Source organism: Sinocyclocheilus rhinocerous, unplaced genomic scaffold (genome assembly GCF_001515625.1).
Source record: "Sinocyclocheilus rhinocerous isolate Xijiao unplaced genomic scaffold, SAMN03320098_v1.1 scaffold1965, whole genome shotgun sequence".
In the NCBI taxonomy this organism is placed as follows: Eukaryota; Metazoa; Chordata; class Actinopteri; order Cypriniformes; family Cyprinidae; genus Sinocyclocheilus; species Sinocyclocheilus rhinocerous.
The window spans coordinates 1,729,409-1,754,977 of record NW_015625577.1 but is presented as its reverse complement, the minus strand read 5'-3'; the positions used below and the strand labels follow the sequence as shown (position 1 = coordinate 1,754,977).

The 25,569-nt window shown below is 35.7% G+C and overlaps 1 protein-coding gene across 2 annotated transcripts; it reads left to right on the top strand.

Moving 5' to 3' along the window:
* The first annotated feature begins 95 nt into the window (after nt 1–95).
* On the top strand, nt 96–14,312 carry LOC107752481 (periostin-like). Of its 2 annotated transcripts, none has more exons than XM_016568473.1 (21): nt 96–352; nt 1,084–1,182; nt 4,175–4,239; nt 4,395–4,552; nt 4,647–4,811; nt 4,901–5,047; nt 5,119–5,260; nt 6,992–7,204; nt 7,286–7,420; nt 8,222–8,370; nt 9,191–9,327; nt 9,411–9,541; nt 9,682–9,812; nt 10,693–10,795; nt 10,893–10,960; nt 11,152–11,197; nt 11,315–11,329; nt 11,423–11,614; nt 13,113–13,154; nt 13,236–13,262; nt 13,380–14,312. In XM_016568473.1, the coding sequence occupies exons 1-21, from the start codon at nt 234–236 to the stop codon at nt 13,397–13,399; spliced, it is 2,304 nt and encodes a 767-aa protein (XP_016423959.1). In that variant the 5' UTR covers nt 96–233; the 3' UTR covers nt 13,400–14,312. The 2 variants fall into 2 exon arrangements, with proteins under 2 accessions (XP_016423959.1, XP_016423952.1); XM_016568466.1 differs by having other exon boundaries at nt 98–352; nt 13,377–14,312.
* Nucleotides 14,313–25,569: the final 11,257 nt, after the last annotated feature.

Here is a 25,569-nt window from a genome sequence, read left to right as displayed (position 1 = left end):
TATTCATTCATTAGGAACTGTACAATCTTGTTGTTAAATGAATCCTCCACTCTTTGTGTTTTGCTTATTCAGTATTAAGAGGTGAGATCATAGAGACACTGGTGAACAGGAAAGGCTGGTGCACTGATAGTTTGCCAGTCTCTCCTGCTGATGAGAGCTGAGCTATAAAAGCCCTCTCCCCCTCATCTGGAGCCCATTTCTTGGTCTGAAGTCTCACAGTGGGGAAAGCAGGGATGAAGCTACTCTTTGCAGCTACTTTTGCACTCTTTGTGCTGTCTGCCTTTGACCAGGCAGACTCCTCAGCTTATGACAAGATAGTTGCCCATAGTCGTATTCGAGCAAAGAAAGAAGGGTAAGAGATATTGTTAAATTTATTTATTTATTAGCATTAAAATAAGAACAGTTGTTATGATTTATATTTATGTTTTGTATATATTTTTAAAGTTTGCATATGTTGCTGTTATTATTATTATATTTTTTTATTTAAACTTTCTTTGTCCTTGCGCATCATAAGTAAACTGTAAAACTGTAGGAAAAAAAATTTAAATTGATGTATTATAAAAACAGTCTATTAAGAACAAATCAGTTTATTTAAAAGTATATATTTAGGCTACCTGATACAATGTTATTTGTGTTTTTTAAACATTTTTAAAAATTAGTAATACTTTTTATATCTTAATTTTAATAATGTTACTTTATTTTTATATTATTCGATGTTTCATATTTTGTTTGAAATTGTATTTTATTATTGTAATTTTCTAATAATTTTTTTTTTTTTAAATGAACTCTGAGTGTATTATTTATTTATTTGTTTGTACAAATACCTTAATATGCATATTAAAGTTAATATTATATTACTTTAGGTATATTTATATATATTTATAAAACAACTGAATAGGTATATTTAAGAAATAGGTATATTAATGTTCATTGTTTTAATTTTACCTTTATTTCATCAAAGCTAAACCTTATTGTCCCAGTTTTAAAGAAAAGCACCATGCTGTCACACACACACAAAAAGCACATCTGTTGCACTCCTCTGTCTTAGCTTTACTCATTTCATCCTGTCTTACCTCTCTGCAGACCAAATGTGTGCGCTCTCCAGCAAGTGGTGGGGACAAAGAAAAAATACTTCAGCACTTGCCGTAATTGGTACCAAGGGGCCATCTGTGGAAAGAAAGCGTAAGTGTGATGTTTTATGATTTCTGGAGGCTATTCCAAATCCTGTCTAAGGTGAAAGGTGAAAGGTCACTGTCCCAACTGGTAAGAGTGCGTGAAGATTTCCAACAGTTACATGCACATATGATTTCCTACTTAAGCAGATCTCCAAATGCAGCTTAATAGTTGGATTTACAATGTTTTAAATAACTTTGAAAAATACAAAATTTGACAGCAACAGTAGATTTACAGCAGCCTGGCTGCCAAAACAAAGAATGGATAAATAGAAAAATAATTACTCCACTGCTACTAACCAAAGTCCATGCGTTACTACAGCACTCCGGAGAATTGCAGAACCTTAATTGGTATAAAATGGTGAGGCCCACTGACATTGTCAGGACATGCCATAGATGATTAAAGAAAGCAGTAGAGCTCGCCTGGAGTGCTTGGCTTGTGTTGAAACACCTTTCCTTAAATTTCTGTCCTAAGGCAAAAATACACAGCTGTCTACAAGGTGGAAATGTCAGCAGGATATTTTGTTTATCGGGAAGCTCTGTGGCAAAACTAAGTGAACTTAATGATGTGTGAAATGTAAAAACCAACAACAACCAAACAGATTGCAACATCTAGATCAACAATATGCAGGAAGATGAGCGCAAAGTCCTACTGTGAAGGCTCCAGTAATGACCTGGTGGTTTATGGAGAACAGCATGGTCAACCACAACCGTTGATTCATGTAGAGTTTGTTATGCCTCCGGTTTCGAATTCTTTTTCTGTGGTTGGAAAAGAGAGGAAACGGCAACGTAAAGAGGTTACCCGGCCCTTTCACGTGTGACCAAACAGCACCGTTTTGAGGTAACCTCCAGTGGTTTCAAACTTCCTTACTTGCAAATCCAGACTTGCCTGCAATATTCTGTAGATTTTCTGCTTCCCTTGCAGTTTTGATTAATGGAAAGCCAGGAACTGTTCTGCTCCGAGTATTTTCTCTGCACTTAGCATACCATTACATAGCGGTCTGGCAATCTTTGTAAATATCTGGTTTAGTGTGTTTAGCTTACATAATTGAAATGAGTATGACAGTCCTAGATCTCTCGCAAAGATTGGCGCAAAAAAACGATATCACTGATGGCTTCTCAAAATGCAGATGAGGGAAGATGGAAGATTACTACCTTTTGAAGTGTCCAAATGATCGGTTTGATGTTCTACAAAGCTTATCTAGATATATTTTGCTAGATATCTCCACCATCTGATGGTTTTAACTCCATCCTGATGGTTTGAACGTGTGCGTAATGTTGTGGATCCTTTGAACTGGTGACTCACTAGGCAGAACTTCAGTGAAATTGGAAAATCTGACCTTCTCCCCAATGATTAATGTAGCCGTATTCCCTCAGTGTCTGGTCAACAGGAGTCATGTTTTCCTCCTATTTTTGGGAGAGATTCTTTAGAAACTCATGTTCTAGCAAGACTCTAATGACTTCATCGACATCCCTCGCCTCCCCTTTCACTGTGCTTCACTTCCATAGAAGACTCAGAGGCCAGAAATGATCCAAAACTATTGCTTCTGGATCCTCTGTACAGCGGTCACATAGAGGACAACTTTGAAATCCCAATTAGGTTCTTACAGTCTCGTGATTGCACAATCTCAGAGACTTGTCAGTTTCCAATGTTCCACAGAACTCAGCACTGGATGTCATTTCTCATTTGGTGATTTGCAGGCTGTTTTATCTGTTTGGGGAATTCAGCAACTTGCATCACATGGAACCGTTTTGCTGGTGTGGAGATTTCCAAGTGCGGCAGCCCACTAACCCTGACTAGTGTCCATCTGTGAATCTAGAGTGCGTTTAATATCAGCAGCTTTGAGAACTTCTCAGCGGATCGTAACTCTCCAGTGGTGTTTTCTCAGAGAACCATATAAAAAACCTGTTTCCCATTAAAAGCTATTTATTAACTCTACAATACGGCTGCTATATAGTTGGTATAATTAGCTTAGGTGAGTTTATTGAGCCCATTATTCATATTAAGAGCCTGTTATGATGCATATGAACTTGGAACTGCCTTATCACACACTAAAGGGAATGGAAAAGAAATAAACAACAATAATGATACATAAAAATATCTGTTTATGGTGTTATTTAAAATCCTAATTTAAGTTCTAAAGTACGTCAAGTCTGCACAAGTCAAAAACATTATTTCCTTAATTTACATGATGCTTAATAAAATAATTTGATATGCACATGTGTAGATTTATATTTAGACACTTATGCATATTTGTAATGTTTTATAATGTATTAATTATTGTTTATTAAATATAAGTTTGAATATATATATTTATATAATTTTATATATAATTTTGAATACATTATTTATATATTTTTAGATTATATTTTTGGCTTCTTAATTCTACTAAGAACAAAATGGCTTTTCATCCATGAGATTCAATTTGTGTGGTAATGGAAATATATTTACTAGCTTGGTTTGAAGGTTTAAAGAGTCCAAGAGTTTCAATGAAAACAGAAAAACCATAGAATGCGCCCTTCATTACTGGAAAACTGCTGATTCGACATTTCCTTCCATTGTACATTGTAACTTCCAAACCAACGTTTCACTGGGTTATAAATTTTCTTTAAAGGCATCCTGGATCCAAAAAATACCCCTCAGCCTTACCAAACCACCATGCTGGTCTCAGCGCTTAGCTTCAGGGCACTTAAAGTATTAATGCAATGCTGTGACAACATAATGATAGTGGAATACGGCACAAACCTCAGGACCACATAGCATGTTTATGTACAAAGACAGTTAATGGTTACCATATGGACAGACTGTCTGTCCAGGACCATGAACTGTGTTATCATTAAAACCGGGATAGCTTGTAACGACGAGTGAATGGCATCCAAGAAAAAAATGAATTTGAGCCTGTACACTACAGGTATTGTATTTTTTCAAATGGCGCCATATGTCTGAGATTCAATACTCACTTAACAGTTCTTCTTGTTTTCTATCTTCCTTCTTCGTCCAGGACTGTGTTGTATGAGTGCTGCCCAGGTTACATGAAGCTGGATGGTATGCGCGGCTGTCCTGCAGGTTGGTTTCTTAATAGTTTCTTTGCTGACCAGTCAGACATTGGAAAATCATTAAGTATGGCTATATTGTCAATACATTAATTAGATTGTAACCTAATTTGAAAGCTACAATCTTAGAGCTAATCCTGTAGCCAATCTGTGTCATTTTTCTTGCAGTTGCTCCCATTGACAATGTTTTTGGCACCGTCGGCCTGGTCAAAGCCACAACGACCCAGGACTACTCTGCTCTATCCAAGCTACGGGAAGAGATCGAAGGCGCCGGGTCGTACACTTTCTTCGCCCCCAGTAATGATGCCTGGGATCTTCTCGATCCGGTAACAGCTCATTCCTTCTTTCTCCCTACAGCACACACATGAAAATTTAGTAATTCCTCGACTGTTTTCCAATGGCTTGCTCTTTGTCCTACAGGAGGTAAGGACTGCTCTGGTGAGCAATGTTAATATTGAGCTGTACAATGCTCTGCACTACCACATGGTCAACAAACGCCTGCTTACCAAAGACCTCAAGAACGGAATGACCGCCACCTCCATGTACAACGACTTGAGCCTGCTCATCAATCATTACTCCAATGGGGTAAGTTGATATCTTGAGAAATGGAGGGTTACGTTATAGGTTACTTGCGTCTCCATGAGGAACTAATTTTACATGTGGTTCTCGTTCAGGTTGTCACAGTGAACTGTGCCAGGATCATTCACGGCAACCAGGTGGCCACCAATGGAGTGGTCCACGTCACTGACCGCGTCATCACGGCCGTTGGCAACACTATTCAGGATGTGATCGAAGTGGATGACGACCTGAGTACTTTGAGCGTAAGTCTTAAGGAAACTTGGAACCGTGTAGTCAATGAACCAAATTTGTTTATGCTCCATTTCTTTTCCAGACTGTGGCCACTGCATCCGGTTTGATTGAGAAGCTGGGTCAACCGGGACACTTCACCCTGTTCGCCCCAACCAATGATGCCTTTGACAAGCTGGATAGAGAGGTTCTGGATAGGCTTATGGAAGACAAGAATTCCCTCCAAGGTAAACCCAAGCACCAAGACGTAAAGCCCCATGCGCTATTCTCAAGCAGAGTGCTTTAAGTTGCTGAAGGGAAACGTTAAGTCCCATATTGATGGCAGACTTGGCACAAAGAAAGGCTTTATTCTTATTTAATGAGACAAAGGTGCAGGAAATCAAGGGACTGGCGGTTCCCTCGTAGCGTGTTTGTTGATCTGAGTCAACTGAGTGAGGCAGTGTGTTATTTCACCCCATTTCTAACCAGATGGGCCCGCTGTACCCTAAGCTGTAGACCTGGAATTCTCAGACAGTTGGCAAACAGTGCCATAACCACACTTATGGGACTACTTTGAGATTTAAACAGGGTTAATACAGTTGAGCCACTTGGAGATGAGATCAAATCTGAAGGTTTTCGGCAGCAGAACTAAAGTTTATGGGTACGTCTTACAGTATTTTCAAAATACTGTGGTTGATGTTTGCTTTGGAGTTCGGAAACATTAGCTTTCCCGGTGATCATGTAAAAGAGTTACGTAATGCCCACTCTCATGAATATAAGGTTTGTCTAAAATACACTAAGGGTTATAAATACACTAAGGGTTATATTAACTGCTCGAGTGAAACTAAAATAAAACTAATATTATGGCCAAATCTGTTGTGCCAAGCGGAAAGATATTTGATCTACTACTTAAGCGGAAGCCAGGGAAATGAAAAAGGAAAACTCCAAGCTTAACCTAGATACTGATGCCTGGTTCAGTTAGCTATTCACTGCATATAATACCATCAAATTCAGCACATGGTGAGAGAACAATGGTTTGTGTTTTCCAGAGTGATCCAGAATGCATTTTACAACCGTTAAAGCAGTATGTTCATCTTAAGGCCAAAGGAGAAAGATCTAAGACCTTCTGAAAAGAGCATCGTCCTTGTCTTGCCAAAAACATATAGACAGGAAACAGCTGTTAGCTTTACAATCCAGTGAAGATTGGCGGCGATGGGATCTCTGCCCTCTTATTAGTCCCTAGCCAGATATTTGACGTGAGATCAGAGCGCTCCATTTGCAGTCAAATGGCTTGGAGCTGCTGAGAGATTCACTCAGAGAGGACCCAAAGGCTCCCAAGGATCCCTTATTGAAACGAATGGGTGATGCAGTGTCATAATGGATTAAATGCATGCATTTGCATGCTATCTACATAATCTATAAATAACCATAGCATTTTAAAGACAAATTTTAAAGGTCATGAAATTAAAGTTTTGTGACTTTAGGTCCATGTCTGTTAGCTTTGAAGATACTGTTTCTATATGCTAGTGCCTATTTTGGTAGATACAGGCATTTCAAATTTAAAACCATTCTCTTCCAGGAAATCAAATTAGAAATTTTATCACATACGTTGCACTACACAGATTTTTATTCAATCAAAAGCTCTCTAGAATGAGATCTGCAGTCAACTAGCAAGGAAAATTTTTTTCGACATGCCCTGCCTAAACTTTCTGGAACTGTGCTTGCCAAGTGATTTAATGCAAATTAATATCATGTTAAATCACTGTGCAAAATTGTCATTTAGCATGTTTGTATGATGCATTTTCAAATCTGACTCATTCCCATTTGTGATTTTTACCTGATGTGGTATGTTCTAAACATTAAAAAACAAAAAACGTAACAAATGTAATTTTTCCATGATTTCCTCATATCTCAAGAGGTGTGTAAGAGGAATAACAGATGTGCTTGGATGACAGAGACTAATGTCTCTTCTCTTCCAGCTCTCCTCAACTACCATCTGTTGAACTCTGTTCAGTGCTCCGAGGCCATCATGGCCGGCACGTCTTACGAGACCCAGGAGGGCAGCAATATTGAGATTGGCTGCGATGGAGATAGTCTCACAGTCAACGGCATCAAGATGGTACTCAAGAAGGACATCGTCACCACCAATGGAGTCATCCACCTCATCGATCAAGTCCTCATGCCCGACTCTGGTTAGCTTTACCTCCTACCATCCTTCAGAAATCATTCTAACATGCTTTTTAAATATTAGGATTTTGCTTTTTTCTTCAAAGCTAAGCAGGTTATGGAGTTGGTTGGACAATCTCAGGGCACCTTCAGTGACATGTTGACAGAGCTGGGCTTGTCTGCAGCTATGAGACCCCAGGCTGAGTACACGCTCCTGGCTCCACTGAACACAGCCTTCAACGGTGAGCAAACAAGTCTGAATACATGTCAATCTCTCTTTCTACCTCCCTTTAACTAACTTTCATAGTCTCCTCGCCTGAACACAGCTGCTGGTTCCTTCTCTTTCATTGTCTGTTTTAATTCTACCTTAGCAAGGCCTGTGTTCTTTCAATTGCTGATGTGCCTTGCCTCTGTTAACCTCCGCAGTCCCATAACTATAACTTTGATTCCTCACAGGATAGCAAGTGTAAACAGATGATTCATACAGTGCATGTGTATGGAAAATGGCAGCTTGCTGACATGGTAGCTGTATCTGTTAATCTCTGGGCCTCGTCGGGCTTCCAGCACTGAAAGAAAGAGGAGGCAAAAGCTTCTGTTATCCCACCTCCCAAATAGAAGGTTTCAGACCTCACAGGAGGCTAGGCTAGATCTTTCACCTCATCATCACATGTTTGTAATTCATTTGTGGCTAATGACAGGTGAACACATTAATCACATTATATTTACAGGGTAAATTGTTCATTTTACTAGGCTGCATGGGGGAAAAGGGACAGTGCCTGGGGTTGCAATAACTAAAAGTCCTTTCTGGGAATGCACATTCCAAAAAACTGCTCTCCGCTAAAGGCCGGCCAAGTTTTTACATGTTGCAGTTTGAAACATATTATGTTTCTGCGGAATAGCCTCTTTGGTAATGTGAATGTTTTAATCTATAAGAGGTTGCTGGGTTTTTCTAATCACACTAAAGCAGAGTTGCATTGTATCATGTTACAAATGTTGTGACAATTTAGGTTTTTAGTGCAAACCTTTTTTCTTCTGCAATCTAGATGAGGTGATGTCCATGGACCAGAGCTTCCTGAAGATCATTCTGGAAAACCACATCCTGAAGAACAAGATTGTGCTGAGTCAGCTGTACAATGGTCAGCGTCTGGAAACACTTGCAGGAAAATTTCTCCGAGTCTTCGTTTACCGCACAGTCAGTGTTGTTTTATATGACCTTCTTCTTGATTTACTTATCATTTGTAAAATCCGTATGGTAAAAAAATTGAAATATATAAAAATATCATTAATTGAAAAGAATGAATTAAATTAATAATTAATTAATTAAATGGTTTATTTAATCATACATTTTACTGCTTATATATACAGTGTGTGTGTATATATATATATATATATATACATATATATAGTATTTAAGTATATAAGTATATATATATATATAAGTATTTTTATGAGACGGCTACTACATAATATTTATTTGAAATGTTATTTATAGAAATGTGTTTTAAATATTTGTTCATCAGATATTTGCCCTTTGTTTATCATTCAAAATACATTGTAAAAAAATATATAGAAAATAGTCGCTTTTCCAATGTCGGCTACTAAAATTTAAGTACTTTTAAAGGTTTGATAAACTGTTTATAAAACTTTATGAAAGTTATGAAAACTTTCCTGCCATTTTTTTCCCCGCTTTCTTATCCACTGTTTTTGCATGTTTATCTGAAATGTTTTTGAAATGTATTTGCTTGCCCTTTTTAAACATAATATATTAACACATATTTACAATATGTTTCAAATATATTTAGCCTTTTTTGCAATATGGGAACATTTGAACAGAATCATATAAAGACTGTGTTATGTCACACAACTCAAATGTGAGGTGTATGAATTCTTATTCTTGGCCCATTACTTACATTGACATTTATTGACATTGTAAGCTCTAAGTAATAGCTGAAACAGTTTCCATTAGTAAACTCAGAGAAAGTGAACTGTCTCGTAATATTTTAACTACGTAGGCTGTCTGCATTGAGAATGCCTGCTTGATCCGTGGAAGCAAAGAAGGAAATAACGGTGCCCTCCATCTCATGAAGACCCTGATCACGCCAGCAGATTCAAGCATGTACCAACTTCTGGTGAAAAACGGAGCCTTCAAGTAAGAAAAATGACATGTTTGCACAGTCAAAGTGAAGATCGCTTTCTTGTTCTCGTCTTGACTGTATCATTTCCTTTCTGCAGGATCTTTTTGTCCCTGATGGAGGCAGCTGGCCTGAATGATCTGCTCAAACAGGAAGGAGATTTCACACTTTTTGCTCCCACAGATGAGGCTTTTGCAGGGCTCAGCGAGAGAGACTTGTCTCTTTTGAAGAGTGAGTCCTTTCATACATGTGATTTTCAAGGCACACCACTTTTAGAATTACTGTTTAGCTGTGTTTTATTCAGGATTAATGAGATTAAAGATGAAAGACGGAGGCAACAGGATGTGACCGCGTCTCTTCTCTGTGATTAGGTGACGTTAACGCCCTCAGAGCCATCCTGCTCTATCACTTCAGTAACAGCATCTTCATCGGTGGAGGCTTGGAGACTGGAGTCACTAACCTCCTGAAAACACTCCAGGGCAGCAATTTGAAGGTGTTGTTTGTAAGTATCAAGCACTCTGGCTGTCCAGCCTTAAAATTAATTTCCAGTCATAGCATCTGTTTTAGGGACACATGCGAGAATCTTTATCAGAGTATGATTCCGCTCTGTAATATAAAGTTTTATGGTGGGAATTTCCTGTGAGTAAAATCTAAATATTCTTTGTGGAAAACCACTTATCTTGATACAACCTCTGATTTAATATTTATAGAAGTGCTAAAGTGGTAAAGAAGAATTTTAAAAATAACAATTATAATAGTTTTATGGTTATTTTTTATGTATTCATTTATTTTTATTTTTTTAATTAATTAATTTATTTATTTGTTACATTGTAAAGGTGACATAAAACATTGTGTTTCTTTGATTAAATAAAATGTTATCTTTTGTTGTAAGTTAATATTGTAAACTGTGTAAACTAGCCTAAATAATCAAATTAGCTGTCAGTATATTATTTAATGTGACTGAATACATTAGCTTACACCAATTAAAACAAGCATTAATATTCATATCAGATAGGTACAACTCCTAAATATAACAAGAACCCGTATTATCTCTTTAAATTTTTTGTTTGATTTCTAATCATGTTAATTTAATTTAATTTAATTTAATTAAAAAATGTTTGATTTATAATCATATTAAATTAAATTATTAATAATTGTAATTATTAAAAATATTACAGAAGTGGTTTTCTTTTTTATTCATTTTTTGTCATATGTAAAATATACATATCATTTAATTGTTATATATTTCAGTGCTTTTTATTTAATTGTTGTTATTGTATATTTTGTTCACAATTTTAAAAAGTGAAAAAATAAAATACATAATATAATATTTCATATGTTTTATTATAACATTTATTTATTGAAAAATTTGCAATTTGTAGGCAAATGAGAGCATGCTGGTCAACACTGTGAAAGTTCCTGATTCTGATCTAATGGCCACAAATGGAGTAATTCACTTTGTTAGGACTCTTCTGTACCCTGAGGGTGAGGGTTATGAAATTATGCCTCTACTTTTGCAGTGGCCTTTTTTTTTTCATTTTCAAATCAAATCCATGTTTAAGAACTGTGTTCTATTTTAAAGATATACCGGTTGGGAACCAGGACCTCCTTTCACTCCTGAGAAGGATCATCCGATACATCCAGATTAAGGTATTGAATTGCAACATGCTCCTTCAAAACCATGTCATAGGCATGAAGTAGTTCACATAAAGGCCTGTTTAGGGGACTCGGTTGCCCTGAAGGTCTGGGCTTAACTTGATTATGTGCAACCAAATACATAATTGACATGCCTAAAAATTGTAATAGACTGGATATATACATGTATTTTCTTTCCTTTGTAGTTTATCTCTGGATACAGATATCAGGAGATTCCTCTGACATTCATGAGTATGTATATCAAAAATGGTTCTCATGTCAATGCAATTAGTTTTTTTTATCTGTTTTCTCAAAAATTCAGTTTTCTTTAAATCTGACATAATCATGTTTAAATTTTTTTTCCTTTAGAAAGAGTCATCACAGGTAATTTACAACAGTGCAACTCATTACTAACGAGAGGGCTATATTATTGATTTGTTGCATTTGTCTAATGAGTATTGTTTTTTTTATATGCAGTCCAGAGAGAGCCCACCATCACCAAGGTGACACGGGTTATTGAGAGCCCAACAAAAATTAAAAAGGTCACCCGTGTGATTGAAGGTCAGCCCTCTGTCACTAAGGTCACCAGGGTAATCGAAGGTGATCCTACCATGACTAAGGTTACCAGAGTCATCGAAGGGAATCCATCTGTTACCACAGCCATTGAAGGTAAACATCATTTAACACATCCATAATATTAACGCTTTGCGTGTGTGTGTGTGTGTGTGTGTGTACATGTGCACACACACACACACACACACACACACACACGTGTATATATATGTGTTATAATGTATGCTAAATATATTATATATATAAAATAATGATATAATAATACTAAATATAGCAACAATTTTTAACAAATTATTATTAGGCTATTTGATGACTAATAAAGATTTTTCATAAGTTATCTGGTGTGACAAGTGTTGGGGAAGTAAATTTATTAATCAATTGTCAAATTATGTAAAAAAAAATATATATACAAATATTACTTGATTGTGTGTTTTTAGGATACATAAAATGCTAGTTATGACATGACTATTGAAATAACTATTATCAATGGATCTAACCAATTCTAAAATCAACATGCCATTCTCACCACATAATGCTATTAAACAAAATACAGAATTTAAGATGTGCTGTAAATGTTGACAAATAAACAAATGACAATTCTCCTGTAATGCACTGATTTTTTTTATAAAAGTCCACTGGGCCAAAAACATCCATAGTTGAAGAAACACACTAACAACTCAAAATGCAATGTGTTGTCTTTTAGTCATACTGTCATACTCCAAATGTGTGATAATGTTACTTAAAATATGACTATGAAAAGCACATGTGATATTTCAACAGTTCAGTTGTAGCTCAAGCCAGAACCCATCCTTTCCTGGACCTGGATTTCACAATTATTGACACCTGCATAAGTCTGGGAAGTCGTGGCCTAATGGTTAGAGAGTCGGACTCATAACTCAAAGGTTGCGGGTTCGAGTCTCATACCGGCAGGGATTGTAGGTGTGGGGAGTGAATGTACAGCGCTCTCTCCCACCTTCAATACCACGACTGAGGTGCCCTTGAGCAAGGCACCCCCAACTGCTCCCCGGGCGCCGCAGCAAAAAAACTGGCTGCCCACTGCTCCGGGTGTGTGTTCACTGCTGTGTGTGTGCACTTTGGATGGGTTAAATGCAGAGTACTAATTCCAAGTATGGGTCACTATGTCACGTCACTTTCACTTAATGTTTTGTATCAACAGGTCCTGAATATATGATATCCGATATGGAGCTTTATGGTAGAGTTTATTATGGTAGAGAGTACTTTATTAGCATGCTAGCGCCAGCGCTAACAGTTAACTCCACTTTGTGCTCCTCATTCCAAACTTGTTTTTCTAATAGATTTTGTCATATTCCAGGTAACGGAATATAGTTTGCCGTTTTATTGTGCTAAAGATACTGGTTAAAGACAGCTAAACCTTTTGATTTATTGTTCTCCCTTTTATATTATTTGGATACTCTTTACTTTTTGGATCTCTTTTAGCTACTGTACAGGCTACGGAGTAAAACCGGCCCACTCAACCACTAATATTTCCTCCTTTTTCCTTTTCTTTCTAGTTCTTCATGTATAATCAGATAAATGCGAGTATCATTCTTTATTTCTTCTTCTTTCCTGCTAGATTTTGGCGAGGACCCTGAAGAAATCACCAGATACATTCAAGGTAAGAATCTGACGTTAGGTATCTCAAGCTAAATCGTCCCAACATGGTTGACCTTTATGTCTTTTGCTAATCCATTTCCAGGGGGAAGAGTGACTCAAAGAAGACCAGGTAGATAATTCACTAAACAGTGATTTGCATCTTTTTTGACAACATGGCAGCAACATTAGGCCAATCAATTAAGTGCAAAAACTTGTGGTAACCCCTCTTTTCATATTTTTTTAGCAGTTCCCCGGAGGAGAACCTAAATCAAGACCAGCCACAGTGAGCCCAAGTAGAAAACAAGACCTGAAGAGTTTAGCATATACTTCCTTCATTTACTTGCGCAATGGTCCAGAACCTACCAGGTTGGAGTTGAGTTTAAGGCAAAAGAAAAACAAACTCGATTTTGCTCATTCCTGTTAAGGCAAAAGAAAAACAAACTCGATTTTGCTCATTCCTGTTGCCCCAGAGATAATAGATGATTTTGTTCAAGTACATTTGGTCCAAACAGGAATATGAAATTCCCCAGACGTTTGTAAATATTTCAAGCTTTCTCTCTTTTTTGTTGTAAAATGTGGTTTGAAAAATGACCGGTTCATGAATAAGTGATCATATGTGACGTGATACACAAAATCTGATGCTTTCTGATGATTTTGTGTGAAAACAATTCAGAAACATTTGTACAACCATGCATTACGGTTGGAGTACACTCATTACTTGAGGCATCCGGAAAAAAAAAATGGAAGCGTTCATATGAAATACATGGTGTAGGGAAGAGTTGCCTTAAACCAGTAATATGAATTTATTTTTTTCTGGGGTTTACCGTTGCATGGACAATGATTTTATGGTGCTCATGTTTAGATGGTGTAAAATCTAAAATAAAGACAGAAATTGTGTTGCATTGTTTTGTTATAAAATCTCAAATCTTTTTCATGTTTCTTTTCTGGTGGGATAGAGGTTAAATGTTCTTCTTTAGTGTTTTGTGTGTGTATGTAAGTGTGTCCATTTGCATAAACCATGCACAAATGTGCTGAACAATGCATGCTTTGAAAACTCAAAGCTTTATCTCAAACTGAATTTTCTTGTTTCCAGTCCAAATTTAATTCAACATGAACAGGTTTTGGCTCCTTTGCATTTATTTTTCAATTTCCATAATAAACTCAACTTTTAGACATGGAATTGTGTGTCAGTTTTTGAAGTTATACAACGTTAACACGTTTTATTTATTTATTTTAAATAAAAATATTTTACAACATTTTATTAGTATTGAAGCACTATCTTTGCCAAGTACTATGACTTGTAAGCTAACAGATTCCAAGGTGAAAAAAATATTTGCAATGCAAAAATATCTCGCAAATGTAAGATGCAGGCTAAGATACTGTAAAAGCCCTGTTTATCAGAATAAGGTATTTCAAAAATACCATTTCCAGTATAATGATTCATATTTTAGCACAGTCGGCACAAAAAAGTCCATATTTTTATTTAAGTTTCATTTTGCATAAGTTTTCAAGTATTTCAAGTTCATACATCCATCTGAAATTACATGATTAATGCATGATTTCTCAGAGAGTGTGATGTATTTGTGCATTTATCAACTTTTTTTTTTTTGCCCCCCTGGAGGTACAAATTCACACTTATTCATGTGAGTTCAGGCAGCCACTGTAATGTGGGATAAGTCAAGGCACACCTATAATACAGAATTTTTACATAACTTCTATGTTTTAGCATGTCACACACTGACATTTTGTGTCAATATGGAATGTAGCAAACGTTATCGAAAGAAAATCCCACAAAAGATACACTGTCTGAGCTTTGCTGCTAATTTTTCTTCTTGATGCAGTTAAAACTCTGAATGCAGTTTTGTTACTGTAAGAAATGCTGATTACATAAAATCTTATTAGAAAAACCAAATGCATATTATATATTAGGGGATAATGTTTTTTACTTTTAATAAATATTGCTAAAATTTTTACTGTATAAATAAATATATATATATATTTTTTTTTGCATTAGTAGTAGTTTGGACCAGGCATATAATGAGCACACTCTTATATGGAATGTAGCAAACGTTATCGAAAGAAAATCCCACAAAAGATACACTGTCTGAGCTTTGCTGCTAATTTTTCTTCTTGATGCAGTTAAAACTCTGAATGCAGTTTTGTTACTGTAAGAAATGCTGATTACATAAAATCTTATTAGAAAAACCAAATGCATATTATATATTAGGGGATAATGTTTTTTACTTTTAATAAATATTGCTAAAATTTTTACTGTATAAATAAATATATATATATATTTTTTTTTTGCATTAGTAGTAGTTTGGACCAGGCATATAATGATCACACTCTATGCATATCTAAACTAAATGTGTGTAAATGTAAACAGCCAACCCAACTAAGAATGCAAAGGGCTGCAAACATTTTTCAGAATGCAAGACTGAACTTGCTGCTATTCATTTCCACATAGAGGTGGAGGTCAAAGCGGGACATTTCAGATGGGGGCTAGTGGCGACACGCATCCCACTGTAGTGCATGCAGCTGGTTCATTTGAGCTGCTTCCAAGAACTACAGTCAGATTCCAGTATGACAACCTCTTTGAGTCACTTCATCTGATTTCATTCTAATTAGCAGAATGGCAGAACTTGTGATCATGTCCTGACCTTTTGTAATGTCGTATATATCCAAATGCTCCGTCAGTATCTTTCATTTGCAGTCATGTTGGAGCCCAACCCTCAATAGCTTGTTCAGGCAAGAGGGGCAATGCAAAGAACAGCTAACTGGGAAAGGGTTGGTTGTACAGCACATGCTGGTGGGTTGCAACTCATACACCCCCACACCTTCTCAAACAATCCATCAAGATATTTGAAATGACTTGTTTGAGGGAGGGGGGGATCACAGTTACGTAAGGATTGGATTTGCATATACAGAAATGTCAAAATGGACTAGTTGCATGTTTTTGCAACTAGAACATATTTCAAAGGAAGAGTTTACTCACCCTGTTTTTGTTAAATTGTACATGTATGTGAGGTATTTCTTTAAAGCTGCAACACTGACACAGACATTAGCAGGTTCAGATTTGCCTAAAGGGTCAAAGGTCACCACCCAGCGACAGACCGTTACATCCCAACACAACAGGCACTTAACAAATGGGCCGGGAGCGAAAGTTAACTACTTTACACACATATTACAACTTTTGCTGTAAAAACATGAGGGGAGAGAGTCAGTCCAGTCGTAACTGCCAAATTTACTTCCAAACATTGCTAATATGCAACATGTCTGAAATGGAGATTTACAATGAAAAGGAAGAACCATTGCTGAATTTATTAATAACCACATTGTTTTTAAAAGATATAGTTAAAAATACCATACTGTTGAGAATCCCGGCACTGGTTGGCTATGCATGCACTCCCTACATCGCAGATTTTTATGAGCGGTTGAAATGGAATGCTTCATTATTACTACTAATGATACAATATTATACTTCATTTTCTTGCTCTCTTCCCTCTTCTCGTCTTTTCATTTCTTTAATAGTGTGGTTGAATGGATCTTCATTATAGTGGAAAGAACTGTTTAAAACTAATATAGAACCAACAGTTTTTACAATAATTTCAGAATTAATGTTTTTGTAGGCTACTATTTGTACTTTAATATGTTTTATAACACACAGAGGATCCAAACTAATAATAATAAAAATATATTTGTTTGCTTTTGGGCAAAAGGTCTCTTATACTAACCTTATATGCTAAAAGAAAAACAGTAATACTGTAAAGTAACTTTTTTGTATTTTAATATATATATTTTTTTATAATGTACTTTATTCCTGTGATGACAAAGCTTATTTTTTCTGTATCACATTATCCTTCAGAACTCATTCTAATATGCTAATTTGGTGCTCAGAAATTTTTGTTATTATTATTAATGTTAAAAACAGTTGTGCTGCTTAACATTTTTTGTGGAAACTCTGATACATTTATATGAGGATTCTTTGATAAAAAGAAAGTTAAAAACAGCATTTGTTTAAAACAGAAATCTTCTGTAACATTAGAAATGCCTTTATTGTCAATTTTGATCAATTCAATGCATCCTTGCTGAACGTTTGAATAGTAGTATATTTCTATTATTAAACAACATTCTAAAGAAGATATTGTAGTTTAAAGAACTTAGAGGAGAAAGGCTTTTTGTGACTCAACTATTATTGTAACACATTTATCTTGTTTATCCCAAGACCTTAAGTATGTTATGCTTTGTGAAACCACATCCTGCATTTTTTCACATTAGTTCCTGCAAGTAATTCAGTTTTCAACTGTAGCAGCTCCATATGATAAGGATAAACAACACAACTCTATCACACTCTATCGTCCGTTAAATAAAACCAGATAGTTAGTTTGGATGTTACAACATCAAGCACATTTTTAGGTTATCAAAACATTTTTAGTGCTTACTTGAAACTGTTTATTCCAATGAATACAACTTCTGTCTCCGCAAACAGATGTGTGTGTTTCTACACACATAATGAAACATCTACTCTATGCCTTGAAATAATTCAAATACTGAAGTTAGGCAGTTAATCACATTTTCAATCTGCAGCATCATTTGTATTGTGACAATGGAGCAGACTCAACATTTACGTAACTGGTTTTGACTACCTGCCAAGAAATACTTACAGTAAGTTATGAAAATGGAGCCCAATAAATAGATAAATCAACTCGTATTTTATTCTATCAAAGCTGACATGGAGAGTAAACATAAAAACAAAATATATCATCACGCACAAAGCCGTCTGTCCCATGGAAGCCTTCAGATAGGGGATTGAGAGCAGCTGTCTGGAGATATTTGGCATTATTAATCACATGCTGGAGAATACAAATACTTGAAGCAATGAAAATACTTTGGGGGGGGGAAACTGAACTCATGAAATATCCAGAGGTTTATCCATCACCGCTTTCAGTCATTAAGATTCATGTAGAGTTGTTTTTCATAATGTTTTGCATTCTTCTGTTGGTTTCCTTCCATCTTTGTCATGAACAGGAACTATCTTCACTTTCGCAGCCTCTTTAGCTGACACAGGATTACCATCTAGCATGAGGAATGATCGAGGTCTCCATCCTAGTCCTGGAAGGTCCAAAGCTATGAATTTCTCAGCACATAATAAGGTAATGTTTGTTTGTACAGCGCCGTCTGAATCTGGATTCCAATACATAGCAGTTGGATCCATGGACACAAGGATTTTTCCAAGAAAAGTAATCTCAATTCATTTAACTTCTATGATGGATCCAGAGTGGACGTGGAGTTTTTGGATTTGCAGATGTTATCGTCTCTTGTTTTAGTCAGAGATCGCACATTTGTCTTTGCAACACACATGCTGATACCTACTAAAGCCACATAACATGCTGCATTTTCCCCAGAGCTTTCAACATCTCAAATGGTTGTAGTTAATGCAAAATCTTCATTAGAATCCTCTTCTGAGTTGTTTATCTTCTCAATGATAGACCATTTGATTTTTGCATACATACTCGAGCTTTGAGTTGAGAGGCCATAAAATGTCAAATAACTGGGTTTCCAGATGCTGTAAGTTTCCAGTCAATGCTAATAGATTCTGCACAAACATAATAGTCAAAACATGGCATAGCATAATATATAATAGTCCAAACGCTGAGAATTTTTATATTTATTGGAGACTGGGAGTTGGTTGGCACTTTGTTCATATTTGAATGCTGTCCAAAAAGGCACAGCTGTCACACAATCTGAAAGCCTGTCAACGTTTAGAGACTAGAACATGGCACAGTATATTATGTCAGTATGTTAGAACGAAAATTAAACCCCTCAGCTAAAAATGCTGTAAAAAAAACTATTGAGGAATAGAATAGAATAGAATATGTTGATGATGTTTTTCCAAGAAAAGTAATCTCAATTCATTTAACTTCTATGATGGATCCAGAGTGGACGTGGAGTTTTTGGATTTGCAGATGTGATCGTCTCTTGTTTTAGTCAGAGATCGCACATTTGTCTTTGCAACACACATGCTGATACCTACTAAAGCCACATAACATGCTGCATTTTCCCCAGAGCTTTCAACATCTCAAATGGTTGTAGTTAATGCAAAATCTTCATTAGAATCCTCTTCTGAGTTGTTTATCTTCTCAATGATAGACCATTTGATTTTTGCATACATACTCGAGCTTTGAGTTGAGAGGCCATAAAATGTCAAATAACTGGGTTTCCAGATGCTGTAAGTTTCCAGTCAATGCTAATAGATTCTGCACAAACATAATAGTCAAAACATGGCATAGCATAATATATAATAGTCCAAACGCTGAGAATTTTTATATTTATTGGAGACTGGGAGTTGGTTGGCACTTTGTTCATATTTGAATGCTGTCCAAAAAGGCACAGCTGTCACACAATCTGAAAGCCTGTCAACGTTTAGAGACTAAAACATGGCACATTATATTATGTCAGTATGTGAGAATGAAAATTAAACCCCTCAGCTAAAAATGCTGTAAAAAAAAAACTATTGAGGAATAGAATAGAATAGAATATGTTGATGATGCAATGAAAAGGCCTTCTGAAGAGCAAAAAAATCCATGGCGTAAAGTGCAAAAGAAATAAAAAAAATAACCCCACTGTATAACATAAACTACTTCTATTGAACAAAAAGAATACTTTTGAGAATGAAAATATGCAATGTATAACGATTTGTCAAATAAATGCTGGAAAACATTTTTTTAACAGTTGTACAATCTTGGATCAGCTCTAGCAAAGTATGTCAGAAAAACTAATTTGCAGGGTATCCCGAGGAGGTGCATGATGGATTTGGCCAAAATATAACAGGCAAGAGGCCTAAACTCTATGTATAATTGACATTACACAGAAATGAAGCACATTTCCCCTCATGAACTGTGGTTAAGAGGCCATTCTTCCACAATAAACTTGCATGGAAACTTTTAAGGACAAACTGTGGACAGTTACAAGTAGCAATGAGATATGGAAGGAAATTTTAAAGGTCTGGTTTATACCTTTGCTTAAGTACTCTATAGCATAACTGTTTTTCTCTTTTTTTCAAAGATATAAGTAGCCTAATAATAGTTTCTGTAGAAGTAGTTTTTGTAACATGTTAGAATTGGCCTGCTGTGAAATTCTACTTTAGTACATAGTGTAGAGTTCAGAGTGTCACGTTATGATGTAAGTGTCTAGCTTTGACCCTGGATAATGGTCTTTTCCAACAAAACACAACCACACACATGGTTTGTATAAAAAACACATTTCCTCTCATTTTCCATCTCTTTTAAATACGGCCACGTGTCACCAAAGGATAAGAAATTATTATTTTCAGTGTGGTCTTGCATGGACAGAGGCGCCCATGGCAATATTATATAACATGCATATCATCTTTCCAATTGTTCTTTGATACTATGACTTTAGCAGCACATATTTTGTCCAATTTCTGATCTGATATATAAATATGTGACATTGGACCACAAAACCAGTCATAAGTGTCAGCCCAAGCGACTTAAGACTGGTTTTGTGGTCCAGGGTCACATATACTCTACTAATATCATTTTAGCAAAATATGTGCTGCTACTATATTTAAATTCAACTTAAATCAGTATTTCCCAGCTAAGAGGGAACATTCTGGTATTTTAGCTAATGTTCTGGCAAGGTTCTCTCAAAGTTATGAAAAAAAAATCTTCTAGTATTGTTAATAGTTCCAAGTTATCTGGTCTTTAATCATTTTCTCAAAATGTTGTTTTCACATTGAACATTTTTTCTCCATCTTTTGAGTTGAGGGTTAGTCTAACATTTTTTTTTTTATATTATTATAAGTAACATTTCCATTATGTTTACTAAATGATCAAATGGAATGCTCCATTAACATTCATATAACCAAAAAAAATAAAAAGTTTTTAAAACAGACATTTTGAATGTTCACAAATAACATTTTCACAAGTTAATGGGAATGTTAGCAACATGTTCTTAGAATATATTTTTGTTAGTTGGGTTTATCTTCATGTATTTATTTATTTATTTATTTGGTGAGTAGCAGTGTAATACGCTGGGAATAATGTACGGTACAGTCAGCAGGTCAAGATCAACCCGTCGGCATTTATTTGTCCATAATGACCAGCTAAATGTATCCCTTGTGCAGTATGTAATACAATAAACACAATAAAGATGCAGTAAATAAGGAATAAGTGATGCATATAAATAATTTATGTTTCAAATGACTATTCATATAGGCGTAATTTTGATGTATTTGCTATCTGAAGGGCCTGTATGGGTGTAGCCTGCTGCACGCGATGTACTGGTTATAATGCTGTAACCTGGAGGACATTCACCTGCCACCTGCCAGAACACATTTACAACAGCATAACTGGCCTTTAATCCACTGCCAGTATTTACAAACTGATCGCAAACAGAACAGAAAGCCACTAAACGAAATATAAATAGGCTCCTCCGAGTCCCGTGCCGTTGGGAGATCAGACAGCCTCCAGATGGGATTTGGGAAACTAAATCAAACCATATGATGTATTATAGTGATAAATTCTTGGAAGAAATCGGTTTGATCGGTTCCTGATGGATATTTGCCATTGCATTACATAAGTTGTAGTATGATTGATTTCAGTCCGCAGAATCAGTCACTGGCTTCATTCCATCAAAATCAGGTATTAATTAGTATAATCCTAATTAAATTTTGTTTATTTATTATTCATTTGATGATTTATTTGTTTGTTTGTTTGAATTGTCATAAATGAATGCTGGCTGGCAAATCAGCACATTCTTAGAGGCTCAAAAATGTTTGATATAATATCCTAAATAATATGTGTGCTAATATATTTGATAATTATTCAAAGCTTGCCAAGGCATTGACAGATATCTCCCAAATGAAATGTGAATGCCACAAGCTGTTTTGAAGGTGCAGGATAAATGTTTTATTTAAATGTGCATTTAATTGATGCAGTATGTTAAAAACAACAACAACAACAAAAAAAACTAAGGATGGAGGTCATATTTCCACAGAATTCTAGCAAGATCACTTTTACAATCTTCCTGGCCCACAGATGGTTTTATAGTACGTAGTACTCAATGATTTTGATGATTTTAACTATAAAGTTCATAAAAACAGGGTCTTAAGAATTCAAGCCCTAAATCAGGACAATTTCCACACAAATCAACCCAAATATCCAGATAAAACGTCAGACTAAACCACTTTAAGGCTCTTAACAGATCACTTGAAACACAAATCTGCAGACATAAAAGCATTTGCTTCAATGAGTCGACATACTGCATCACCTGATGTAATATATATATTCACAAGATGTTTTGATGGTACAGGATAAATGTTTTCCCTGTGCAAACCACAAGTTGATTCTGCATTGAAATGAAAGTTGTGCTTTTAATTGATGCGATATGTTTAAAAAAAAAATAAAGATGGAAGTCCAGGTTTTTCACCAAATTGGAACCAGATATAGATTACTTTTACAGTATCTTCTTGCCCCATGGATGGTTTTATAGTACGTAGCACTCCACAATTTGGATGATTTTAACTATAAGCTTCAAAGAAACAGGGTCTTGACAATTCAAGGCCTAAAGCAGGACATTTCCACACAAATCACCCCAAAATATCTAGATATAATGTCAGACTAAACCACTTTCAGGCTCTTAATAGATCACTTGAAACAAATCTGCAGATATAAAAGTATTTGCTTCAATGAGTCGGCATACTCAGACTACTGCATCACCTGATGTAATTTTTTTTTTACTAATACTTCACTATTAACTATTACAACCTCTGTTACTGTCCAGCAGCCTGCACTGTTAAAAATTATTTTTAGATTTTTAGATGTAGTAAATACCCTTATGCAAAGAATATATAGTTCCTTATATATTAGCCTAACGATCAATATATTCAATTATTTAATGTATATTGAAAATATACAGAGTAATATATTGCATTGCTCTAATACAATAAATTGAATAATACATAAGGAATTGCCAATTTTCATATATTGAAAAATACATGACAATTTATTTACTCACATATCATCATGCATCTAATTTGGTCTTCATTGCTAATATCGCCATACATGGCCAATTGGTCATGCATATACTGAAATATATTGAAAATTATAAGCACTAGTTTCACATATATAGTAATTTATTATTTAATATTTGCTGTATTTCCCAGAATATCCCCATTTATTTTGTATAATAAAGGTATAATGCTAAAAAAAATAATTATTAATACATTTAAACTGATGCAATGAGGGCAAATTTTAAGTCATGTCAACTTAACATTTCACGTTTGTTGAATACATTTATTCAATGAGACAACGTTGCCATGCACACTTATTAAGTTCTATAAACTCCATGTTTTTAACGTGTGGCACTGTCAGTCAAGTGTTTACGTGTGCCATCCCATCCAGCTGTGCTGGATTTCCCATTTTGTCATGAGATTCATTACTTAGGCTGAAGGATTGAGCCTGTCAGAGAGATAGAGCAGATGTCACAGACACTTGGCCCTTGCTGCTACACTCTTGTTCTCCTCATTTTTCAAGAGTGTGTGCATATGTTAGGAAAAGAAAGTGGACGGATCCCCTGAAGGTCAGCTACTGGGAAAGGGTTTCCTTTGCCAAATTCTAATGTCTTTTCCGCATGTCAGGGTGATAAATTCATCCTTAGCACTCCGCTCTTTAGCAGGACATTAGCCAGATGCTGACGAATATTACCACACACGTGGATTACGCTGATCTCATATGATACCTCATTTATTCACACTGAATGATGGCAGTGTTTTGACATCCATACAGACTGTGGTCACATCCATTAACTGGATGATTCTGACATGACAACACTAAACCCAGAGATAAGTAAAAAAGTTTTTTCCTTAGCACTCCGCTCTTTAGCAGGACATTAGCCAGATGCTGACGAATATTACCACACACGTGGATTACGCTGATCTCATATGATACCTCATTTATTCACACTGAATGATGGCAGTGTTTTGACATCCATAGAGACTGTGGTCACATCCATTAACTGGATGATTCTGACATGACAACACTAAACCCAGAGATCAGTAAAAAAGTTTTTGTAAGCATCGTATTTGAGGCAGTGTTCACAAACATGGTCTGAGACCCAGCTGCAATTCTTAATAAACTGTGCAGGGACTCCATCATTTCTCACATATTCACATAAATTGTTTGCTATGTAAGCCCCAAAATGATTTATTGTGTGAAAGCAATAAAAACTGAACTGAACTAAGTGTAGCAGTTAAGGGGTAAAATAACCAATGATTATTTTATTTTAATTTAATAGATTTTTTTTAATTCAGTGAACTTTAACTTTAACGTTAAGCCTAGAAGCCCAGGGCTGAAACACACCTATGATTTTATTTTATTGATTAATTTCATTTTATTGAGTAAACCTTAATATATTGCAAGTTATTTTATTTTATTTTATTTTTATTATTCAGGGGTAAAATACACCTATTTTGTTTTAACTGAATTTAAAAAAAAATATTCAGTGAACTTTAACATTAGTTAAGGAATCTGTGAAAAGTCAGACACATGATAAACATTCAAGAGGTGGCTTTAAGAGTGTGGCTGATTTTGGTTCTAACAACTTTGGCATAAAAATATGGGGAGGCAGAAACTAACAACTTTGGCATAAAAATATGGGGAGGCAGAAACTAACAACTTTGGCATAAAAATATGGGGAGGCAGAAACTAACAACTTTGGCATAAAAATATGGGGAGGCAGAAACTAACAACTTTGGCATAAAAATATGGGGAGGCAGAAACTAACAACTTTGGCATAAAAACATGGGCAGACAGACTAAAATCCCGGCCAGAGTCACACACAGACAAATTGTATCAAGATGAATACTCGCAGAACCATTATTCAATCAAGTTACTCAAATACTCATTTAAGTGCAGATTTGTTGTTTTAATTTTACAATCCAATTTTGGTTGTAATCGTAGCTGCTTGCAAGATGTTGGAACGATTCGTCAGGATTAGCATGACATCTTTTTAAACAACCTCTTACCAATCACTCTCCAATATTAGTGTTGTTCCTCTGTCTTAAACACCTTGTTTTAAACTCCTCCCCGTCGCTGGTTGTGGTTTGGTGTTGTGAGAACAGTTAAGCCACGTAGATGGGGATCCCTGTGTTTCTTGAGGCCAGGTTTCCACTACAGCATATGTGTCATGCAACCGAAGGCCAGCTGCCTGCAAAAACACACTGCTCTTCCAAGTCTTTGTCCCTCTGCTGATCCAAGTCAACAGCAACTGCTTGGAGAACAAAACAAGCATTTCTTTAATGTAATATATATACGCAGATCTTGAATAAATTAATCTGGTCTAATAATCAAAGGCTGAAGAAAAGCTTATATAACTGTAAAACATAGGAAAACAGACTGGATGATAAACCTCATTCA

Coding starts and splice junctions, on each gene's coding strand:
- LOC107752481 (XM_016568466.1), top strand. CDS start 234: ATGAAGCTACTCTTTGCAGCTACTTTTGCACTCTTTGTGCTGTCTGCC. Junction 1,183..4,174: donor GCCATCTGTGGAAAGAAAGC/GTAAGTGTGATG, acceptor TTCTTCGTCCAG/GACTGTGTTGTATGAGTGCT. Junction 7,421..8,221: donor ACTGAACACAGCCTTCAACG/GTGAGCAAACAA, acceptor TCTGCAATCTAG/ATGAGGTGATGTCCATGGAC.